This window comes from Miniopterus schreibersii (genome assembly GCF_964146895.1).
Source record: "Miniopterus schreibersii genome assembly, chromosome: 5".
NCBI lineage: Eukaryota > Metazoa > Chordata > Mammalia > Chiroptera > Miniopteridae > Miniopterus > Miniopterus schreibersii.
In genome coordinates, this window is record NC_138106.1 from 2,909,721 (window position 1) to 2,929,098 (window position 19,378).

The 19,378-nt window shown below is 41.2% G+C and overlaps 1 protein-coding gene across 2 annotated transcripts in view; it reads right to left on the reverse strand.

Moving 5' to 3' along the window:
• The window catches only part of ITSN1 (intersectin 1), a 163,900-nt gene that overhangs the window by 107,575 nt on the left and 36,947 nt on the right, over positions 1-19,378 (reverse strand). For both annotated transcript variants that reach the window (XM_081139006.1, XM_081139005.1), the window contains exons 2-5: positions 15,538-15,597; positions 13,504-13,596; positions 12,505-12,568; positions 3,128-3,288 (exon numbers count right to left, since the gene is read on the reverse strand). In XM_081139006.1, the coding sequence (XP_080995132.1) occupies positions 3,128-3,288; positions 12,505-12,568; positions 13,504-13,596; positions 15,538-15,565 (346 nt within the window). In that variant the 5' untranslated portion in view covers positions 15,566-15,597. The remainder of the gene's footprint in view (positions 1-3,127; positions 3,289-12,504; positions 12,569-13,503; positions 13,597-15,537; positions 15,598-19,378) is intronic.

A 19,378-nucleotide genomic window follows, 5' to 3' on the forward strand; every position in this document is an offset into this window, starting at 1 on the left:
TGGAGCTCTACTGGGCCCCTCAAACTTAACATGGAAAAAACTTGACTTTTCCTCCAAAATACAAGACATAATGAATCTAGTCCTTCCCATTTTCCACTTTGGTTTTCACCACCCAGATCTAGACCACCAGTATCTCCTGCTCCCAGCAATCAGTCTTCAGATAACACCAATTATTTTCTAAGTGTCTAGCAGTCAGATCACTCCCCTACTTAAAAGTTCTCTAGAGCTTTCAAATGCACTTAGAGAAAGGAATCCCAGGGCCTGACAGTGGCTCTATCAGGCCCTGGGCCATATGGCTCCTGCCTTAACTCCCTAAGGCCCACCAATACTTCAGCTACCTTGCTCTCATTACTGGTTCTCACGCCAAGCTAGTTTTTTCTTAAGATCTTTGTGATTGCTGTTCCTTTTGCCTGGAGGTCTTCTCCCCTAGGTCTTCACAAGGCTCTCATCTCTACGTCAGCTCAAAAGCCATAGCAGAGAATTCTTCCCTGACCACCCTGTCCCACTGGTCTCTATCACATTCACTTGTTTATCTATCTACTTGCTTGCTTCCCCCAATCCACAAGAAGCTTCATAGCACAGGAACCATGATGTGCTCTCATCACCATGTTCCCAGCAACCAGGACACACAGTTGGGGCTTAAGAATATTGGTTTACTTCAATAAAACCATAGACTCTGGCCAAAAGTAAATAAATACAATTTTAAAAAATCCAACAAAAGAAAAATAACTTCTCTTGAAATAGCTGGGTCCAGCCCAGCCGGGCGTGGCTCAGCGGTTGAGCGTCGACCTAGGATCCCCAGGCGATTGGGGTTCGATTCCTGGTCAGGGCACATGCCCTGGTTGCGGCCTTGATCAGTGACTCTCTCATCATTGATGTTTCTCTCTCTCTCCCTCTCCTTTCCTCTCTCTGAAATCAATAAAGATATATTAAAAAAGAAAGGGAGGGAGGGAGGGAGGGAGGGAGGGAGGGAGGGTTGGGTCCAGAGTAAAAGATTACGCTGTGTGCAAATGCACTGAAGGAAGAGAAGGATCATTTCCCCGACTATAGCTGGCACCCTTGGGCAGGTCACAGCATCACTGCACCCCACTTCCTCTTTAAACATAGGGGGTTGAACAAAATGATTCCTGGCCTTAACCCCACACACCGTCCACATTTCCAAGCAGAATCCTAGAAGAGGGATGCCCCATATCACTGGGGGGGGTTGGTGATAATGAAGGTGGGGAGAGAAAGGGTAATAGGAAGCTGAGAGCCTGCAGGGAAACTATTTGGACAAGGTCTACCCCCCTTTGTACAAATATGGTCTCAATTAAGTAAACTGTTCGGCTTGCTGAAATCTTAGTTCTCTCATTTATATAACAGGGCTAATGATGTCTGCATACTTTTAAGGCTATTATTGTACCAAATAAACTACTACATGTGAAGGCTCACTGTGCAAGGGCTAGGAAATGCCTGGCCAGATAATGGTTAATATTATCAGAAGACAATGACAATAGTAATAAATTATTTTGTTCTCAAGGAGCCAGAAGTGTAAGAAAAAAAATTACCCTGGGTGGAGCTGAGACGTGGAACTAAAAATACCAGCAAAGGCAGATCTTGGAGTAACATGGGAAAACCTCATCAGGACCACGTACTTTTCACTTGTCCTATGTTCTGATACTTCCACATGACTTATCGTCTTGAAATCAGTCTGCTGAGAATCTGATGTGGTGGGAATGAGATGAAAGCAGTGGGTGGGGGAGCCTAGGGGAAGAGCTACACACTGACTGGCAGGGTGTCAGATCCGAAATCCCAGGTGCCCACAGAGGCAGGTTGCTTAAATGACCGAAAGATCCTCTGGGCAGTGAAGCCACCACACCCGGAAAATAAATCAGCAGTATCTCTAGTTGACATTCCTATAGCAGAATGGAATAAGAGGAGGCATATTAAATGTCAGAGAAGGAATTACTGATTCCAGGTTTGAGAGAGAAGAAACAGGATGCCTCTGGTTATCTGACCCTTTCTCCACTGAGGTTTCTTCTTGCAGCTCCGGAAGGGAAGCTGTTGTAACACATGGGTCCTGACTGAACGGTGGCCAAAGGACCTTCAGAGATTCTGAGCAACCTCCACTAAAGCACTAGGTAACGAAGGGCTAGGTCCTCTGAACACACCATGGACAAGGCCCTGGCCCCTCAGAGCCTACCACACTGCTCGCTTCCGCTCTTCCTGGCTGTGGCCCACACGTGACTGAACTTTCCCTTCTCCTGGATCACTGTCCTACCTGCCTACTCAGAACATGCACCTTTCCCCTTATAAAAACCAGTCCCGTGGCTAAACCTCAGCAAAGAAAGGCAACCTCGTAGTTTGTTTTTAATAGTAAATCTATCAACTAAAACCACAGCATTTACTTATCTCAGCTTATCATTAACTGTACCTGAGTCACTATTGACTGCCCCTCCCTAATCTACTTTACTTCATCCCGTCACCAGATATATCCGGGAGAACTTCCCCATAAATCAGGTGTTCCATCTGATTACTGTAATCTTTCAATCAACCTAAATAAAGTCTAGGTTGAGAACAGAGGAGAAATCAGAACAGTTGGTGATCTTAGTCAACTAATTACTGGTTGAATTTTAAGAAAAATATCTGGTGAAAAGATAATATTTTATAGAATTATGTTTATGATTGGGATAACACTGTTTATTTTTTGTTTTGAGAGAATTTAATGTGGTCAATTGCCTCAATAACGTGAATTTAAAAATATATTTTGAGATACCATAATTCAAAGGAGTTACTTATACACAAGGGAAAAGAGAGATGCTTTGGAAACAGAAAACCAAAAGGAAGCCTGTGACAATGTGAGGTCAAGAATGCAGTCCGAGAAGACATCAGCCGCAGCAGCCGAGGCGGTGTCCCTGCTGCAGTGTCCCGCTCCCCAACACTCTGCCCCCTGCTCCATTCTGAGCTCACCCCGGGGTCTGAGTGTGAGCTTGCCCCTCCCCCAGCACTACCTTCCTTCTAGGACCATCACTTCCAGACAGAATTACCTCCTTGAATCTCACATGCTAGAAACTGAGGGGGCAAAAGGGAAACATTTATTTTTAAACTATATAATGAAATACAGGAACCAATTCCTTTTCAAACTCACCAAACGCCGGTGCGCTGGGAAGAGCTCCTGGCTGCTGTTTCATGACAGGGGGCAGCGCGGAGGGGAGCTGATACCCCTGGAGCTTCAGTTTGATAAGTTTCATGGCGATGGAGAACTCCGCCTGGTCCATTCTCCCGTCATTATTCATATCAGCTAGGGCCCTGAGGACCAAGGGCAGAGCTGAGAAAACTGGGGACACGACTGTGACCCCCCCACACACAAACACAAAACAATCAGCCCCTGAATCCTGGGGAGAATGAAGCAGAAACAAAGCAACACAAACCAAAGTGCATTTACCAAGCTACGGAGAGTAAGCTGGAAACACTGACAAAACTTTATATAAATAGAAAACACTTTCTATTGTGTTGTTCTTATATGACACGAGGTGATTTTCAGTCTGAATGTCAGGAGAGGACTTTGGATACCAACAGGGTTTCCTTCAGGGGCAATGCAAACGTGCTAGAATTGGGAAGCAGTGATAGTTGAGAACTTTGTGGACAGACTAAAAGCCAAGGAATTGTACCCGTTAAAAGGGCGAATTTTATTGTGTAAACTCTGTCACAATCAAAGTATTAGGAAAAAGGACTTGGCATAGAAAGTTTATTTCTGGAGCTAAGCAGCTAGACTGGACCAACTCTGCGGGTTCTACAAACCTCACCGTGGGGACATGACGTGCAGCGCCATGCTCTACCTCTACTAGCTTTTAAAGCTGTGGAAATTAACCAAGGGAGCTTCAAGTGTGTTTACTATTTGAAAATGGTAGTCAAACAAAAATGCTCAAGTGTAACTTGCAATGAGCTTTGATGTCAAGTTCATTCTCCCAAATGAAAAGGGTCTGCATTTGCAACTGGAAACTACGATGCAAACCGCTGTGCGTGTTCAGGACTTAACCTCTGCATGAAAATGTTCGTTCCGATTTCACTTCTTTTAGTCCAGATAGTAAAAGAGTGAGGATTTGTTTTAAATCAATCTTGAGAAAATTTTATTTGAAGCATCAAGTGATAAGACCAGGTACTTCAATCAAAATGCCACGACTAGCAATCTTTTAAATGAGACATATCCAAGGAGTGTCCAAAAAAGAAAATTAAGTTTCACAGAAAATAATCCTATAATAACTAATAAGTAGTAATAGTATGGCTAGAGTTAACTCAAAGAGAAAATATGAAACAATAAAAAAGCATGACATGAAAAAGCATAAAGATTAAAAGTATCTAAAAATATTAAAAATTGTAAGTCAACACTATTCTTTTGGAAAATAAAAAAAGGTCACAGAGCAGGAAACGGAACCCCACAGCTACAGGAAGCTCCCGTTTGCCTGGGATAGAACCACCCCCGCTGGCCGGCCGTCAATGACCCCCTTCAGCAACCCGCCCAGTGGACTCTGAATTCCACTCACTACCAGTGAGCTGAGCACTGCTTCCCATATGTTTCTCTGTCATCTGGATTCATACATGAATTGCTCATTCACATACTTTGCAAGGTTTCCTGACAGACTGCATGTCTTTTTCTAGCCCATTTATAAGAACTCATTGTATATTATATATGAACTGTTTATCAGTCAACTGTTGAAAGATTTTTAAGACATTATTTCTTCATTTTGTGTATGGCATCTTTTCTGTAAGAAGGTTACATTGTCACATATAAAATATTTCTATCACACAGCTTATGGGTTTTCAGTCCTTTATTTTCTGAGATTATTTTGTTACATTTCAATCTTTAAACCAACTGTAACTGCGTGTGTCTGTGTGGTATGTTATCCCAGGGCTCAGTCTTAATTCTTCCAGATGGACACAAGACTTCCCAGCAATATTTATTAACTAATCCATCCTTTCCTCACTGAACTAAATGTTCATATAAAGTGAGACCTGCTCCAGATTATCTGTTCTGACTGAACAATTTTGTCAATAAGACCATGATCCTATCACACTTGCTCTATGCTACATTCTGATACCTTCAGGCTTTTTATTTTTATTTTTTTTAAAAACTTTGTTAGGCGACTCACAGACTTCCTTTTTCCCTATGAACTTTGAGGCCATTTATCAATTCTACAAACAACCCTACTGGGATCCAAGCTGAAACTGCATTAGATATATTAATTAATTTTGGAGAAATGACATATTTATGATCATCTATCCACCAAAAAAAATAGACTGTTCAGTTCTACTAACATTTCCTTCAATAAGGTTATAGCACTTTCTTCATACAGTTACTTTTCTGTTAAATGTATTTTAGAAATTTTAGTATTTTTGTCACTATTTTAAATGGAATATTTCCCCTATTTCCAGATTTAAGTGCTTGTTTCAAAGTACAAAGAAAAACTTTGCCTTTAATAACCATTCATGCTATATCCAGCTATCTTACCAACCTTCTATAGATCTTATTAATTTTTTTAAACTAAAACATCTTGGGTTTGGTAAGTATAAAATCACATAACTAGCAAAAAAAGAGAGTTAACTTTCTCTTCCAATATTTATACTATACCTCTTCTTTCCTGGTCTTACTGTCTCTAAGACCAAGAAAGTACAGGAATGGTGGGTGCCCTAGCCAGTTTTGCTCAGTGGTTAGAGCATCAGCCTGTGGACTGAAGGGTCCTGGGTTTGATTCCAGCCAAGGGCATGAACCTTGGTTGCAGGCTTGATCCCCACTCCGGTTGGGGAGCGTATGGGAGGCAACCAATCAATGTGTCTTTCTCACATCGATGTTTCTCTCTTTCTCTCTCTCTCCCTTCCACTCTCTGAAAAGCAATGGAAAAAATATCCTCAGGTAAGGATTTAAGGAAGGAAGGAAGAGGAGGAATGGTATTAAATGAGTGAGCACCCTGCTTAGCTGAGTTTAAATGAAACAGCTGTAGTCTCATGGTTTAGAAATTTGGTAGTGATTTTAGAAGTATTCTGACATATTTAAGCAGTTCCCTTTCCTACTTATTAGAAATGGTTACTGTGGTTTTCATCACACACCCAATCAGCAACTGCTCATCTGCTCATGCGTTTTTTCTCGTCTTCGCTGCTAACATAATAACGCTGAGAGAGTTTCTTCATTCTGAGCCAGCCTTGCACTCCTGGCATTAACTCAAGCTGGTCATAGTTTTCACACATTGTGAAATTCCATTTGTTAAGATTTTGTTTTGATTTGTTGCGTCTCTGGCTGTTTTACTTCTGTGCTCTTCAGGTTTTATAAAGGAAGTTAAATAAAATAAAATGGTGAACTTTCCTTCCTTTGTGAAATATTTGTAAAATTTCCTTTGTGAAATATTTGTAAAAGTTATTCAGCTATTTCAAACAGTTTCCAGGGAAAAAAATTAAAGTTTCCGTTAATCAACTTCAACATACTTAGAAAATAAAATAACCAGGCAGGTAGAGCTCTACTTTCCAGTGCTACACCACTGCCCCCAAACATGTCTTCTAGTGAGAAACACAAATATCCAATGTGGGATAACAAGCAGGTCAGGGGAGAAAAGACTTTCTGGATATGGCTTAATCAGAAAAGTTGCTTACTAACAACCTTTCCACTGCCTCAGTGGGGCAGGAGAGGAAATATGGGTCCTCGAGTTCCAGGTGCCTGAATTTAAGCCAAAACCCAGTGCATCTCCAAAATAGTTGAGAATTTTGTGTGGTCTTTCCTAAAAATTTTCTCAACTAATAAAACTTAACTGCTGAGACTCTTCGTAGTGAAATCTTAAAGGACTCGGAGGAAATGCAGTGGTTCCGCCTACACAGCTCAGCTCCCCCTGCCCCCCACCACAGTGCGCTGGAATAGAGCTGGGACTATTCTCCAGGCTTCTCTGCAAAGCCTACTTCAGCTCTGCCATCCATTTCCTCTCCATTTACAGTTGTTTCAAAGTTTACTTGTTTCTAATAACCACCCCAAAGCTTAACGAAAAGTCTGAGAATACTGAAATTAGATTCACAAAACTTTCAAAGTTAAAAAAACAACAATGCTAAACCACCAAGCAGTTTACAAAGTGTAAATCAACCAACTGCTGCTTATGACAAACTGATCTTAAAAACAATGCTTAGCCTGATACTAAAACCTGTGCATAAGGACTGGCAGGGTTGAGATGAGAAAGGGACCACAGGTATGCTGAACACTAGCGGTTGTTTTCTGTTCGATTTGTACAAATAAACCACATGTCGCTCTTATACACTGTCAGTGGGAAAAGTGCTTCAACACCTAAATGGAGGGAAATCGGTCAACATCTGCAGAACTACAAATGCATTTACTCTATGACATAGCAGTTCACTCCCAGGAATTTACCCTGAAGATGGACCTCCAGCAACACACAAATACACGTGGTTTAGCTCACCCACTGCTGCGTGATATGTAGCTGCAAAATACTAGAAATGACCTAAATGTGCACACACAAGACAGAAGTTGAACAAATGAGGATATATCTCCCATGATGAGTACTATGTAACAATAAAAAAAAAATGAGCGCGATCTCTGGGAATAATCTGAATGATTCCTAGGATATGCTGCTAAGTGAAAAAAAAGAACAAAAGAACACTCAGAAAAGGTTACTTCAAAGGAAGAAGAGGAAATAATTTAAATGTCAATATGCACACATATAATATGTTATGAACTTGCTTTTTCTTTTTCCCCACAAAAATAAACTTAGGGAGAAGACTAAGAAACTAATAAAATGGGTGGGAACAGGGATGAAAGGCTAGGGGAGGGCAGGACGCTTCTCTGAGTTCACTTTTCTGTACAGTTTTGGCTTCTGGAACCTTGAATGTGATATATATTCAAAAATAAAATTAAGTCCATAAAGATGAGAGGCAATCCCTAAACTGAATAAAAACAAAAACAAACCTAACAGCATTTTAAATAAATAACATGGTCACATGGGAGGAGGGGAAAAACGAATCCTAGTAACTTCTGAACGGAGTACTACATATATCCTCAGTCTGTAAACACAAGAACCGGGAAGAGGCCTCGTACCCCGCTCAATGGGTCTGGTGTTCGAAGGACACCAGTGTGGCAGTTCCTAGGACAGGAGTCAAGTAGACCGGCCCCCTCGCAGCCTATTTCCTTCACTGCCCAGAGCTGGCACCTGTGGATCCCTTCAGGAGCCCACCTCGTCATACACACTGGTCACGGGTGCTCATCTCACACTGTTCATATAAATCCAAACTAGTCTTCATTCATTCGTTTGCTACTCATCCAACTAATGTTTTTTGTAGAGGGTCCACTCTTCAAGAGACCTAGGCACTACCTAGGAATTGGGGTTACAACTGTGGAAAAGGGAGACCCGGTTCCTGCCCTCAGAGCTTATATTTTATTACACACTCTAAACAAGAAAATTAATCAGCAAATGAGTAAGCTTATTCCACACGATGGTGCGTGCAACTGGGAGACGAAACCAGGTGATGGCAAGGAGAGGACAGTGACGGGCAGGCACAGGTGGTAGGGGAACAACCGAGGACTCGTGGTCAGGAAGCACGTCTCTGAGGAGGTGAGACACAAATGAAACCTGAAGGGCGATGAGCCAGCCATGTGAGAACCCAGAAGAACCGCATTGCTGACCAGAGAAGCCTGGCCCATATAAGGCCAGAAAGAAGGTCTGGGAAACGAGTGCACGAAAAGAGGGGATGGTGGTGAAAAGCGAGGGGAAAATGCAAGAGCCAGGCCGCACTGGGCCATGTGGCCTTGGCGATGAGTCTACATTTCCCCTCACTGGAGAGTTTTAAGTGGATTTACTTTTTTAGCCCGGCAGGGCGTGGCTCAGCGGTTGAGCGTCAACCTAGGATCCAAGCGATCAGGGTTTGATTCCGGGTCAGGGCACATGCCCGGGTTGTGGGCTCAATCAATGACTCTCTCATCATTGATGTTTCTCTCTGTCTCTCTCCCTCTCCTTTCCTCTCTCTGAAATCAATAAAGATATATTTAAAAAATAATAATAATAAAATAAGTGGATTTACTTTTTTAAAAGACTGTTTGTGTGCTGTTTGGAGACTGGAGTCTAAATGGGCAAGAGTGAAAGAGAGACTCCAGTCAGGACATTCAAACAGTGGGCCCAGGTGAAATGACCCATTGTGACAGTGGACAGGGAGGCAGAAAGAAGTGGCCAGACTGGGACTAAAGTCTGAAAATGGAATCGAAGGTGTGCACCGGTGGGCTGGATGTGAAGGGTAAGGGAACGAGAGGATTCGGGCATGGCTCCCTGCAGCAGGATAGACAGATGCTCAAAGCCGTGAACTGAGGTGGCGATTCAGGATGGAGGGTGCAGGGAAGGGAATGCGAGCCCAGGGTGCCCTACTTTGGTACCTGGCTTCAGCACACTGATCCTATTGGGGGCTGAGGGGACTCCAAGGTGCCCCAAGATCTAGAGCTGTCTGCCCTGTGCCCATGCCCACATCACGACATTGTTTGAATTTCTGTCTTTGTGCCTCTGGCTCCCTCCTTCCCTCTCAGGGCCCATTTCTAGGTGGTGCTCCCTCTCCCCCCCAGCTCTCTCCTTAAAAGCCTTTAATCTCCACATCTGTGGCCCCTACAGCCTCTGATTCCAAAGCCTCACTCGCCCTCTTTTACTTCCCAGAACCTTTAAGACCTTGTCCATGCCCTTGCCTCCTCTCCCTCTCACAAGGCCGAGGCTGGAACAATTGTAATGAGCTGCCAAGAGGATTTAGGATGTTTGCCAGTTTCCTTCCAGCTCCTTATTAGTAAGACAGTTTCTAGGAAGGTGTATCATCTTTGGCACTACACGCACTGACTTGATTCCATCTTCCGAGAATTCAGGTTTTCTTATATTCTTAACTGGAAATCAGACTGGAGATAGGCAGCCCTAAAGTATTAGTAGGTTAAAGCTCAAAAGTCACAAATTAGTTAACTGGAATATAGGTTCTACATAGATCAAAAATTATAAAAGTTTCTAACACATACTCCCAGGCAGTCCACATCACTCATATATTTGAATTGAGGTCTATTCTCAATCCAAGATTTTCTTCTTGCCCAGATGACTGACACAGGGAGTGTCAAAAGCTCCAGCCTCAAGCCCATGCCTCTGTCTACCAAAAGAGGCACAGGCCTCCCCTGGGACCCTGCTAGAAAAACCACATGAGAACACAAGATCAGCATGAGAGAAAAAAGGCAAAACCATTTCATTAGGGCAGCTGCTATTATTTATAAATTTAAAAACCTAAATTTGAAGACATCAAGCACTGCTCGGTTTACAAAGTGAGTGAGAAACAGAGCTGGTGCGGAAAGACCGGTCATACGCTGGGCCCTGTACTAGCCCATCATCTGAGGACAGCCACGGTATGTGAAATTTACAGTTACTTTCAAAGATTTCATTTGGGAAAAGATACTTAGGAGCGTCCCCCACATCCCCAACAGCAATTCTTGATTAAAAAAAAAAAAATTCTTGATTAAAAAAAGATATGCCATCACAAGTTTAACAAAATGTCACACAAAAAATAAAGACAAAGAACATTTTTGATTGCCAATTCATAATCTGTATTGTTAAAAAAAAATTTCACTATAAAAATAATAAGTTGGAAAAATGACTTTGATCCACTAAGCCTATAAAATAGTTTGAAAAATTAACAATTTAAAAAAGTACAATTTAGTACATAATACTCATTCTTCTGGATTACACTTACTACCATGTGACAATTTTTATAGTGCTATTAACTACCTCCTCCCACTAGGCTGCAGTTTCTCTGAAAGCATGGGCTTTGTCTGCTTCGTTCACGGCTATGTCCCAGCACCTACAATGTTCACTGACCCAGAGTAGGCACCTGGTAAACATCTTTCCACTGCTGAGTGAATACACGTGAGGTGAGACTTTCCTGCAGCAGAGTACTCATCAAGAGACTGCTTCCTGAATGACCTTCTTACACTGGGAACACAGCGTGAAAGCAGAATTCAACAGAGGAAGTTAAGCTTGGGAAAGGAAGGCTCTAGTGAGTGAGCCTGATCGATGATGTGAAACACAATCATCTGCCAGCACACAAAGCAAAGCAGGGTCACAAGTCTCTTGCATTTAAACTTCGGCACTCAACTGACAGGTCAGTGCTCCTGTTCTTCCCTTCTCCCCTTTTCTCCCTCTCTCTCTCTGCCTTCTATTTTATTTTAGAAGTAATTCCAAAAAACCTGGTTATTTGATTTTCCAAGCTCAAAGTAGATCAGAGGTTCGAACCAGAAGGCTCGCTAGTTGAAAGAGACAGTCTGGCAGCCAATATGCTAACAACCAGGCAAAAGAAAATAAAATAGACACCAAAAAAAGCACAGAAATGTGGTGTCATTTAGTTTCAATTCAAATATATTCATACACCAATCTACCTACATTTCCCACGACAGTTTTGCTATTTCAGAACATAGTAAATGGTTTTCATACTGATGACACTTAAAATCAAAGCTCAGACTATTTTCTGCTTAAAGGCAACAAGGAATTATGTCAATCTTTATTAATTTCTATTAAATTACAAATAAAAGAGGTCAATCATTTACAGGGACAAGCAATTAGCCGGACAACTTAGTTATGTGGAATACCCAGCTCCCTGTGCCGACAGCAGCTACCTTTTTTGGGTTTTGTTTTGAGGGCCTATTATATGCCAGGCCCCACACTAAGTGCTTTATGTAAATTTCTCTCCCAATCCTCTTTGCCCTGTAAGGAAAATATCTCATCCCATTTTCTAGATTAGAAAACCAGGATTAGAGAGAACAAATACATGTTCCAAATCCTAAAGTCAGAAGGTAGTACAGCTGGGATTCAAATGAAGACTTGTGCCTATAAATCGTGCTTTTTCTACAACAGCAAGCTGCCCCCACAACACCAGCAAACCAGGGAAGCAGAGCATTACTATAAGAAAGAACCAAACACCGAGGGAGAGCATGGCTCCCACACGAGCCTCGAACACAAACTACATCTGCCGCTTACTCTCTTTCCTTCCTGAGGTTTCAAGATTCAATGCTTATCTTTGATAGTTAATCAAGAAATTCAACAATATTTATTACGCATTTCCCTTGTACAAAACTGTAATAAATACTGGCTGTTTCACTATTTCACTGGTGACTTCACTACTAACCCTCAAATATATGTTTTTTTACTCTATTCAATGAAAGATACAGAACCATTCCATAATAAAGCAAGAAATGTGGGACATTCAGATGAAGATGGGTCAAGCTAAAATAAATAGGTAGATAAATATCAAAATGTAGATTTCTCAACTGGAAATTCAACTTTTTGTTACCTGGCAAATGTCACCACTTTTTTTTTTTTTTTTTAGTTCCACATGAGAACACTTTTCAAAGTCTTTCTCTAGTGAGAAGTACAGGGTGTTCCAGACTAGAGGTGTATAGTTTCCTTCTATAGCTTAAGAAATTATATTACTGGAATATTTTATTTTATCTTCGGCTTATACGAAGTTCCAACTTACCATATCTGTGCTAAAACAGGCTGAGGTAACCCAGATTGGAAAAAAAAGTTTCTAGCTTGATCACCTGTAAATTAAGTGGGAAAAGTTTCAGAATAAAACAATAGCTGACCAACAATAGAAATTTTCTGACAATAAAATTGCAAAACTAAGAAAGAGGCTGGTAATCCTGCAAATACTGAATTGAATACATGATAACAGCCAAGTGTAAATCCATATGCAACAGTAACATGCAGCCATCAGCACTGACTCTAGAACTTACTGCTTTAAAAAAATTATCTCAACAAAGGTGGTAACTGCCACACACGTGACTAAGCACATCTACAGGGATCCTCCGGAAAGTGAGAGCCACACCTCTACTTTTTAAAAAGGTCTTTGCCATTTCCAATATCTACACTTCAAATTTTTGTGCTTCTAATATGTTTACGGGGAATAAGTAACAACAATTTTTAAAAATCACATCAATGATTAAGATTTAATAAGTTAAAGAGAACTATGAGGCAAAGACACATACAAAAAATCTGGGTCTCATTTTCCCCAAAGCCAATTCCCACAGGGGAACCAAACAGGAAAGGTAATAGAAAAGGCAAAGTTCCAAAGGAACTTTAGGGACACAGGAACAAGAGAATTCCTTTTTCAAGTGTTCAGAATCTGTTCATTTATTTAAGTTTCCCAAACCAGTTCAAGATCAGAATTAAGCAAGTGTTTTAGCCCAAGGACCAGAGTCCAGTGCTACCTTCCTTAAAGAATTGCGGCCCTTTGATCTTAACTAATTCGCATCAATGATGTGCCAGGAACAAGTGGCTTGACGTCCACTAAGATTGCAAACAGAGCTTCAATGCATTATTAGAAAAGCAATTATAAAAATACAGGCTCAAGGACAAGGTGAATGGGTAAATCCCCCTCAGTCACAGGTAAGCCCACCTTAGCTTGCATAATAGATTCTCCTAAGACAGATGCACTACTGAGAAGTAACAATGTAAAAATATGGACTCCAATTACCAGTGATAAATCCAGACATTGGCTTTAAACTATGGAACTGCTGATCATGCTTCGCTCTTTCCTCCACAGTTATGGCCCAGATATCCAGGCTGCCTAGAAGCCAAAGAAAGGCACACAGGTTACTGACTGAGAAAGAAGAAACAGGCCCTCACATTTACTAGTTGCTAGTACTTTAAGAGTCTGTCAATGTTATAAACTATCTGATAAATGAATGCCTGTTTTTCCTTGGAAGTTAGGCACACAAAGTTAAAAAATTAAGAGTAAACCAAGCCTCACCCACCCAAAGAAGAAATTGGCACGAATTTTTTACAAACACTGTCCTATAATCCTATAGTTAGCAGCACTGTATGAAGATATAGTAAGTTAATCATCAATTATTTACATGAATGTAAGCAACAGACTAATTTAACTGCATTTTCAGACATCTTAAATGCCACAAGCGAAAGTTATGAAAGACGTTAAGCTTCACAATTAGTATCTGATGTGATTCCATGAAATCTCTGGGGGTGATAAAAATACTCAAGTGTTGGACTGTAGTAATGCTTGCACAACTCTGTAAATTTACAAAAACCCCACTGAAGTTGTAAGTTAAAACCAGTGAATGTTATGGCATGTATATTACACCTCACTAAGGCTGGTTTTAAAAAAAATAGCAAACCAAGGAGAATGGGACTTAGGTTCTCCTTCAGTTTCAGCTCAAGACTGAGCAGAGGTTCCCACTTCTGAGATCTTTCTCACTTCGGACTGATTCTCAAACAAATCACCAAAATTAACTCTAGATTACACAGGCAGAAGGTTCTCAACACTTCAGACACTTCCCAAAAGATGGGAACAGACCATACATGTATGTTTCATACAAATGTGAATGAGCCCAGCACAAAGCAAAATGCCTGCATGCTGCCGCTAACCTCTCCGCAGGGTCTGCTACGGTGGGGACAGGCAGAGCGGCAAGTCACTGCAGACATAGCTATTGGCTGCACTTAAGTGCCAAGAACTGTGCCAGACATTAGGGATCAAATGTTGACGGGTACAGACCTGATCCCTTCCCTCATAGGCCTTACAGTCTAGCAAATCCTAGAAGAGACTGTTATTTCCCTGTCAGAATTCATCCCTGAACTAAAACAAAGCAAGCCAAAAAAAAGCAAAAAAGAAAGAAACCGTGCCCAGTAATTAAGAAGGAAGGCGAAAACAAAACACAAGATAAGTAACGCTAATGGCTGTGAAAACTTCCCAGACTTCCGTACCAGAATCCCACAGGGACTTTTACAGGGGGATCCAAGCAACAGTGCTCTGCTCCTGCTACTCTCTTCATGATGCCTGCCTCAGACAGCGGAGTAGGCCACTAATGTGCCACACTCTCACTTGAAAAAAATACTTAGCGAGCAAACAGAAACAATTATTTAACACTTTCCTAATAATGTTAGAAAAAAATTGCCTAAAAAAACCATTTTATGCAGATTGATATGTTTTAAGCAGATAAAGTGAAACAGAAATGTCACCCTTCCAATCCAGGCTTTAGAAAAAGTATAGAATAAATGACCTGGTCATGTCAACAAACAAATTGCAAAGAAAAAACAGAGGGGACAGAGGGGAGTTCACTAGTGAAGACACTCAGGACACACAGGAACTAACTGCAACATATGTACCTTGTTTGAATCCCGATTTCAACAAACCATAACAAAAAAATGGCTGAATCAGAATTTTAACACTGATATTAAGAAATTGCTATAAATTTTGTAGATAGGATAATGGTATTGTGATTATACCTTTAAAAGTGTTCTTATCTTTTAGAAACATGTATTAAATATTTGTGAATGAAATGATTTGATGCCTGAGAGTTGCTTTGAAAGAATCCAGATGAAGCAATACTGGCTGTGGGTTGACAGTCGCTGAAACTCTGCGATGGGTACATATAAGCTGGGTTAATTATACTATTCATTCTATTTATGTATATATCTGAAATTTGCCACAATACTAAGTTATTAATATACGGTTCCAAAGTACATTTAAAAAGGAAAATCTTTAAAAACTTACCACCAAAAGGTGCTGGAAACTGAGCCATGGTTCTGTCACTTTCACCTTGCTAATCGACGCCTGTAATTGAAATGAAACATTTAAGTTTATGAAAACTTCACTCCTACACTTTAAACACACCAACATGCTGTGTCTTTCATGATCAGAAGGCTGATACCAGAGCTAGGGTTCAGCTCTGTGACAGTTACAACTAGGGGGACTCATTCATTCATTCTCTGCAGTTTCTTGGTGCCAATGGGCCCTGGGGAATGTTGACGAAAGACACTGTGGCAACAAGAAACTTCGGTCTGAAAAGTGACACCATTCGCCCAGGATGGCCCAGTGTATCACCAGTACTGCATCTGTCACTTTTAAAAAGACCTTCTTCACCATCTCCATATACTAGGACATCTGCTTGGTGGTTATAACAGCAGCTCTTTTATAACTTTTTTTTTAATCCTCACCTGAGGATATTTCTTTTCCATTGCTTTTGAGAGAGAGAGAGAAACATCGATGTGAGAAAGACACATCGATTGGTTGCCTCCCGCACATACCCCGACCAAGGCCAGGGACAAGCCTGTAACCAAGGTACGTGCCCTTGGCCAGAACTGAACCCGGGACCCTTTAGTCCTCGGGCCGATGTTCTAAGCACTGGGCCAAACCAGCCGGGGCTAACAGTAGCTCTTTTTAATGAGCACTTGGAAAATGCTACCCACTGTACCAGGCAATTTTTTGGTCTTGGTGCTTTTCCTTGTCGTCGCAGCCCTGTGAGACACGTCCTGTAATTACCCCCCCCGCCCCGTATTACAGATGAGGAAATGAGAATCAGAGAGGTGAAGTGATCAGAGCAATACCGCACATTTGGTGACCAAGCTGGATTTGAGCAGAGACAGCAAACTCCATGGCCTGCGTTCCACCCATGAAAAATACTGTCTGCAGTTGCGGCCCTGAACACAATGCATATTACCTAATGTCTGCCCAGAACATGGAACCCAAACCCAGGCAAAGTCCCCACCAGGCATCCTTTGTTCACGTGCGGCCAATGTGGAACCAAGCAGTCCTCTTCCTCAACTAAAAAATCCACCCTCGCTGAGTATCTTTCCTTATACTTAACACAGTAAATACGCCTCCTCAATGTCACCTTCCAATCTACCCTTGGAATTCTTTTCCAACTATGATAGTTTTAATTTCCAAAAGCTCTCTCTTATGAAAGCAACGCTTGCCTTCATGTCAGTGTCAGAATCAACTTCCAAATCTGAAGGGTTCATGTCTGTTTCCGTCGTCTTCAGAGTGAGCTTTAGGGGTGCCTGAAGGATAGGCAGGGCAGAAAGCAGCTACTTACATACATGGTGGGAAGGCTGAAAGGCCAGTTCAGCGCAGCCTCATCTATCAATCCAACGTGCCCACCCCCAACCCCACTGGAGGAAAAAAACTAAAACATTTTTTCCCCAATTCTGTATATGTCACGTCTCTACTAGGAGATGCTTCTTTGCATGACCTGGATTAATTAACAGACAGACTTGTGCACAGGGGGAAGAAAGAGTAAACATTTTAAGTGCCTCACCCTTCAATTTAACAATTTTAACTTCAGTTGCTCAAGGGTTATCAAGCCGCCACTGTCAACAAAACAAAATAGCCTTTACTTTAATTTATTTATTTTTAAATATACCCTTTACTTTTACATAGTTTTTTTTGTTTTGTTTTGTTTTTTTTAAGTGATATTACCTGGCATCAAATGGCATCTTAAAGCTCTACTCCCAGAATCAGAGATAATGGTCTACCCCAGGAGTGGGAAATGTCCAGCTCGCTAGCCATACTGGTCTGGCCCTGCAAGGCAACCGCAGGTGGGACTCGAAACTCAATAAATCTAGGAGCTTTTTTCATAATTTTTAAGTTGATACTTTTGTATGGTCCTCGAATGATGTTATAAATATCCAAATGGCCCCTGACAGAAAAAAGGCTCCCCACCCCTGGTCTACACTCTGCCAAAATTACACAGTCAGCTTCGGTGAGGACTTACTGGCATCACCCTTGCTGTTAAGGATTTACAATGAACTCACAGAACTCAACAGCAAAAGAAAAAATAACACAAATGAACAAATAAAAAATGAGCAAAGGACCTGAACAGACATTTTTTCAAATAAGGCATAAATGGCCAACAGGTACATGAAAAAATGCTGAACATCACTACTGCAAAACCACAATGAGATATCACCTCACACCTGTTAGGGTGGCTATTATAAAAAAGACAGGAGGTAACAAATGCAAGGATGTGGAGAAAAGGGAACCCCTGTGCACTGCTGATAGGAATGTAAACTGCTACAACCACAATGGCAAACAGTACAGAGGTTCTTCAAAAAAATGAAAACAGGTGGCGTGTTTGCAAGGGCTGCGGCTGGTTATAGCCATAGGATCTCCAACTGCATGCAGAAGCAACCTGGAGAGACAGACAGCTCAGGTCAGCATAACACCTGCAACTGTCACTCGCCTTCCTGTAATATATATAAAGAAAATACAACTACCATATGATCCTGCAATCTCACTTCTGAGCACACATCCAAAGGAAATGAGATCACTATCTCAGAGGGACGTGCGCACTCCAGGGTTCACGGCAGCATTATCCACAATGGCCAAGACATGAAAACAAACTAAGTGTCTGCTAACAGGTACACAGAGGAAGAAAATGTGTGTACATATACAATACAACTCCCCAGCCATTAAAAAAGGAAATCCTGCCTCTTACGACACGGATGAACCTGGAGGACACTATGCTAAGTGAAATAAGCCAGACACAGAAAGGAAAACACTGTATAATCTCAGTTATATGTGGAATCAAAAAAGTCGAACTTGTAGAACCAGCAAATAAAATGGTACTTGCCACAAGCTGGAAGGCGGAGGGAATGAGGAGACGTTGGTCAAATGATATAAACAGTTACAAGATGAGTAAGCTCTGAGAATCTAAGGTGCAGCATGGTGACAAAAGTTAATAATACTGTACTGTATACCTGATATTTTCTAAAAGAAGAGGTCTTGAGTGGTCTCATCACATATTCACACACACATAAAATGGTAACCCTGTGAGGTGTGGATGTGTGAACTAGCTCTATTGTGGCCATCATTTCATAATGTGTACATGCATTAAATCATGCTGTACACCCTAAATGTATATAGCTTTTATTTGTCTATGATGCTTTAAAAAACTGGGGGGGGGGGTTACAATTAGATAGGGGACAGAAATACACATCAAAGAAAGTGTGTGTGTGTGTGTGTATGTGTACACAGAAAGAGCCATTAGCAGCAAACAATGTAAAATGCAAGCAACAAATAATTAACTAAAACTTTATTAAATGCTTGCTAATACATTTGAGCTATACTAGCCAATTCTATTAACCCTATGAGCTAAGTAATATTACTAACCCATCTTTCAGATGTGGAAGCTAAGGCAACAGTTTACACAATTATTAAATGGTAGAAGAGGGCATCAGTCTTTCAGTATGAAGAAATTCACTGAACACTCATGAAGCACAGTAGTTAGCCTGGTAAACCAACTAGGGTGAACTGGGGAATGGGGAGCGAGAGGATACTGTTCCAAGCAATGAAAGCGCTAGAAACAAAAAGGAGACAAAGAGAAACCAAGTTTGTTTGTTTTAAGTGTCAGCAGACACAGAGGAAACTGAATGGGAGAAATAAGTTTAAGCATTTTGACATATAAGTCCAAAGAGCTTTTACTTCTTATATGAAAAAGCAAAGCTTCCTTTAGTGTAAGTAAGCATTTATCAAACGGAAGTAGAAAGTCATATATATATGACAAATATATATATATTTGACATCTTACAGAAAGCCCAGGGCAATAAAAAGAAAA